The following is a 5,391-nucleotide window of genomic DNA, read 5'->3' on the forward strand; positions in this document are numbered from 1 at the left end:
AGTTAAGCTGTCCCATGGATTTACTACTACCTAATTTTATTCAAAAAGTAGAGTACATTTCTTGATATTTGTTCCTTACATAAATGGTATTCCTGAATTTGAGGAAATACTCAGTACTATTTATCAATCGACTTATTTTCGCATTATACATAGGACACCGTAAATGCATTTCTTTGGGTCTGCCACAGGTGAAGTGAGAAGTGCAGCAGAGGGTGGCTTGGTGGGACTTGCATGTCCGATGGATGCGCTTTACCAAGATTCAACAGGTAGGTTTAACGACGAAACCAAGTTATTTACGTACTGTCGAGTTCCTTTAAGCAGCTAGCTTGATCGTTAAGGTCTCTCTTTCCCCTCCAAAGTATAATTTGCTCATCTTTGAACAAGATTGGAATGCAAGGTACCAAATCCTGTACTCATTTAACAGCTTTAACGTCTAAACCAAACCTGATTACACAATGAAGAAATTTAGGAAAAGAAATTTACCCTTAGCTTAACACCAATCCTTTTGCAGTCACTGGCTCCGACATGGGTGCAATCCAATCTCACCACCTCTTCAGTTTGGAAGGCATCCCTCACTTTTTGCACCACATTCAAATACACCCCATTCCGAGCTAAACGAATAGCATGATTCAATCAGAAACACAATCCCAAATGACAATTGCAGCGTCTATGATTGTATTTAGTTGAGAAGGTAGCTTTTTACTGTTCTCAATTGGAGTATAATGGATAGAGCAAAATGGTTTAGTTCACTCATAAAGTTCCTTTTACTAAAGAGGTGATACTGTGATACTCATTGACACAATTCTTGATGCAACTTCATTATGGGTCACTAGGGCACAACTTCTTTGTTTTAAAACACGGGTAATAAAACTGTATACATTCGATCCACCTACCTCCCCATTTATAAGTGTTGATGAAGTACATTGACGTTGATAATTTTGTAAATCATTCACCAGAAAGAAGTAACTTACTGAGTTTCATGAGTGGGGGAGAGTGCAAACCCCGGTTTCTAAACTCTTTGGTTTCTTCAAAAGTCAAGCCCTCAGCCACATTTTGTACAAGCTTGGGATATATTGGAGCACGAGGCTTCCAGAGCATTAAAGGAACCAGAGGTCGATTTTTGGAATCATAGTGTCTACCCCGATACAGAAGTAGAATATTTAGATGACGATAGATAACTTTCCCACCCGATTTGTCCTGCATAGAGAAAAAAAAATGAACACGTGAACCACAATGACGAATTTTGATAACTCTGACATAAAAAAGAGGCAGCTAAGAGCCAAAGATAATACAGCCACACATTAATACCTCAAGATGAAAGCAAACATTGTCCATATCAAGAGTTGGTAACCCCAAGCATTTGATTCTCACAGCCTCAGCCCTACGCCAATGATTGTGAATGTCATCCAGCATGTTATGCGTAACTCCATCCTTCCCTGGCCAAAGATAAAAAGAAGAGGCCAATCTCAGTAAATCTAAACGACACTATATTAATGATTCATAAAACACGAGACAAGCTTATTGGGCAAGGACTATGAAAAGAATTATGATGGTAACTACAATATACACCCTACCTCTGGATCATTTGTTTACTTAAAATACCCTTCACAAGGTTTATAGAAGTAAACAAATGATTGGGACGGAAGGACCGAAGGAGTATAATGGTAAGAGTTCAAGACTAATGGTAACTGGTTGCCTGATACCCAGAATCCTAGGTGAATAATACTCTGTCTCTCGTAGTTCTGCTGTGTACGACACCACTCCTTTTCCCACTTTTTCGTTAAGAAGGCAATCATTCAGTATGAAATATGTATATTTATCAGGGAATTTCAAAGATGGAAATCATTTCCCCCCCTTTTTGCATTATATCTCTTACATCAGTTACATGACCTGATTTATGATGGTACTAGGGCAAGAAACAAATACTGGTGTCATCTCCTCCTAATTTCGTAATCCTAAACGGTAAGCTTAGATCTTTATTTCACCTGTTACTAGTAGTTCACAATTACTAGTTTATTATGCCTACCTACTCATACACTTTCCTCTTCCCTTCTTCTGGATACTAAAAGAGGGTGGGGAATAGCCAATCATGTTCCCTCCCAAGTATTTCCTACGTTAGAAAATGTATCCCTCAGTCACCCTCGGACCGCAGTTGCTAGCCAAACAAGGGATTTTATCCCCTTTCTTTCCCTCCAAATCCTTTCATTTAGTTTAAAAAAGAGCGCCTTGGATGAGGCACTAGCCAAAACGCCTCGGTCCATTTTAGGTGCGCCTTTTTAGACAAGGGTCACCTAACAAGGCTAACTAGTACGCACTTTCCGTATCTTTTAGACAAGGCTCACCATTTGTTTTCTCCATTATTCCTAACTTTACTCCTTGACATGTTAGCCTACTTGAAACTCCAAAAAAGGCTATTGTTGCCCAAAATTTTATTTGGAAAGTAGAAATTTGTTATCAAAAATAGGGTGCCTCGCGTCCAAAAGGCGCGCGCCTTCGCATTGGGCCCTTAGCACCTCGGCACGCCTTGGGCATTTTCAAACTATGATCTAAACAAAGCCTTCAACGTTTACATCTACGCATCTGAAATATTGATTGCCGTGTTATTTCCATAGCCCGAGAATGCAACATTCTTATTAATCATTTATATTCAACCTTGAATACATAACTATTCATAGAGCTATATTGCCTAAACTCGGATGATTTTGTCAGTAGCAGGTTGTCGCCCCCTATTTGGTTACAGGCATAGGTCAATAGAAAACAGGAAAGGCTGCCCACGTCCGATCACCCGTCCATTACCCCCATTGACTCTTTTTAGGCATCAGGGTTAGAATGATTAATGAATCGCCAAAACACCCTCAAGATGCTATCTATAGACTAGCTAGTAGCTAGTAGCTAGTCAAAGCTCAATGCTTTTACCACTTTTGATTTACAAACCTAAAAAGAATAGACCTTACCAAGGAAATGACTGAATCAGGTCAATAAATTGATAAAGCCATTGAAACACAGAGATAACCTCAAAAATAATTGCAGCAAGACAACTGAGACGGGCATTCAACAGCAAATCAACAATGACAACCTTGAGAAAGAAGAAAGGCAGCATTCAACTAGTATTAGTGTAAAACCGAGACTTGCCAATGTTAATCTGTCGGTTGCAATCACTATGCCGATACTTTTCAACAAGCAAATCAACCTCTTCCTCAGTCAACGCCGCACCCAACACCCTCATTTTCTCCTCCTCCCACTTCATCCTCACTGAATCATCCCCATCCTCGACTGGAGCGCACGTGCCGGTCCATTTCCGCTCAAGCCTTCCCGGACCGAACGGGGAAAACCTGGGCGCTTCACGAAAGCTGATGGGCTTTGCTGACGGGTCGGACTCTGAGTATGAGTACCGAAAGTCAAACGGCAGGTCTGACTTAACGGGAATGTGAGGGCCATTTTGGGGATTTTGCGTTGGTTGTTTGGGATTTGGAGGGTTTTGTAGGAGAGAGAAAAGAGGGTCTTCGTCAAAGGAGAGAGAGTGAGAGGAGAAGGTTTGGAGAGTGACACGACGTCGTAGTGATGATGAGAGACGTAGCATTGGGTTTGGGGGTTGAAGATGAAGTTACGTCCGAGTGATGGTAAGATGTAACTATGGGCTGTGGCCTCTAACATGAACATAAATTCACTCTTTGGGCTCAAAATATCTTTAATAGATCAAAATGCATTTTTTTTCCAACCTGCTAAACATAGTCGACATTTTACTAATTATCGTCGACATTTTTTAATGACTTTCCTAATCAACCCCTCACTCTAAACCTTCCATATTTTAACATCTTTTTTTCAAATACATTTCTGTCACCACCGCTTCAATTCCGCCACCAAATTCAAGGAATCGACGACAAGTAATCTAAACTAGTTTAATTTTTTAAAAATTTATAATTTTACGTGGTTAGAATAGAATCGTTATTGTTAGAACGGATTAGTGATTATCGACTACCGCGGCAAAAATTAATCTAAGTCAGAAAATAATTTTTTTTCCGAAAAAAAAAAATTCCCGGACGAAAATATTTTTCGTCCAAACCTAGGTCCAGACGAAAAATATTTTCGTCCGGGATTTTTTTTTTCATTGATGAAAAACATTTTTTGTCCAAACGAAAATATTTTTAAAATCGTTACTAACTTGATCGTTGTTACCGTATGTTTAAAACCGTTTTAGTCGAAAAGTTCGTAAACTAAATTTCGATTTTTCCCGAAAAACCGTCTTTTTTTGTTCTAGAAAGATTAGGGAGAGAGACAAGGGGAAGTTAATGGGGGGCAAAATTGGAAAGATGTGTTAATTGTCGACGATAATTAGTAAAAGTTTCGACGATATTTAACACGACTCCAACTTGCTACATGTCGTCGACAAATTACTAAATACTACGTTTAAAACTCGTGTACTTCACGGCTTGTTTTATAGTTAGATAATTACCTTCAAGTTAATTCTCTGTATATATATTGTTAATAAACTGAAAGTTATATTTGCTAAAGTCAATCTTATATAAATATAAAACACAACTAATTAGAGCTGATTTGAGTATATTAGAAATGGTTGTGTGTACAATTCTTATGCCATATTAATTTAACTAATTGATAAGTTATGATTTAATTTAAAACATGATTGAGAAATAGATCTGTCATACTTTGACCCGACTTCACCCATTTTTTCAGGGTAAAGACCCTAAAATCTTGACCCGTAACTCGTTCGACCTGAAGTTGAAATGACTTGTTAATTTAGGGTGAAACCCGAACCGAACGGGTTAACCCGTTGGCTCAAAAATAAATCAAGATATTTATTACAGTATTAATATTTATAAATTATATTTGAAAAAATTATTAAAAAAATTCTTTTTAGCACTTTAAATTTCAAATGTAGTTAAAAAATTATTTTTATATTTTTATAAACTTTAATAATAAAATAATTTATAAAATAACATTATTTCTATAATTCTTCCAGTATAATAATTAATGTAAATATTGAATATACTAAAATATTAAATATTAAATATGCTTTAATTTATAAAAATATTTTTCTTGATTATAAAAAAGCATTACATACTAATTTGTGACATGTATTATGACCCGACCTATGACCCGTATAACTCGACATAGGTTTGACCTGATCCCTATTTTCAGACCGGTGCTTGGATGAACTTATTCTACAAAATTAGGAATGATTAAGGTATTCAATTGCCCATAATATCAATCAATATATTATATTTACTTTAGTGTTTAGTAATAGCATTTCAATGATTCCATGTTGGATGGGGATACGATAGTCAGGACGATACAATTTTCGGATAACTCTAGCAGGGGTGTGTAAGGCCACAGGCAACTACGGGCAGCGAAACCGGGCCTCCGCTTTTGGAA

The 5,391-nt window shown here is 37.3% G+C and overlaps 1 protein-coding gene across 1 annotated transcript; it reads right to left on the bottom strand.

Annotated features, from left to right (window-relative positions):
- LOC141617416 (CRS2-associated factor 2, mitochondrial-like) lies at positions 1 to 3,647 on the bottom strand. Its single transcript, XM_074434609.1, has 5 exons — positions 3,133 to 3,647; positions 1,309 to 1,436; positions 972 to 1,197; positions 484 to 611; positions 1 to 407 (listed from the first exon to the last, which is right to left on the bottom strand). The coding sequence occupies exons 1-5, from the start codon at positions 3,578 to 3,580 to the stop codon at positions 294 to 296; spliced, it is 1,044 nt and encodes a 347-aa protein (XP_074290710.1). The 5' UTR covers positions 3,581 to 3,647; the 3' UTR covers positions 1 to 293.
- Between the last annotated feature and the right edge of the window lie 1,744 nt (positions 3,648 to 5,391).

The sequence above is a fragment of the Silene latifolia genome, chromosome X, assembly GCF_048544455.1.
Source record: "Silene latifolia isolate original U9 population chromosome X, ASM4854445v1, whole genome shotgun sequence".
Classification (NCBI taxonomy): domain Eukaryota; kingdom Viridiplantae; phylum Streptophyta; class Magnoliopsida; order Caryophyllales; family Caryophyllaceae; genus Silene; species Silene latifolia.

Coding starts and splice junctions, on each gene's coding strand:
- LOC141617416 (XM_074434609.1), bottom strand. CDS start 3,580: ATGCTACGTCTCTCATCATCACTACGACGTCGTGTCACTCTCCAAACC. Junction 1,437..3,132: donor CAACCGACAGATTAACATTG/GCAAGTCTCGGT, acceptor ATCTTTGGCCAG/GGAAGGATGGAGTTACGCAT. Junction 1,198..1,308: donor ATGTTTGCTTTCATCTTGAG/GTATTAATGTGT, acceptor TTCTCTATGCAG/GACAAATCGGGTGGGAAAGT.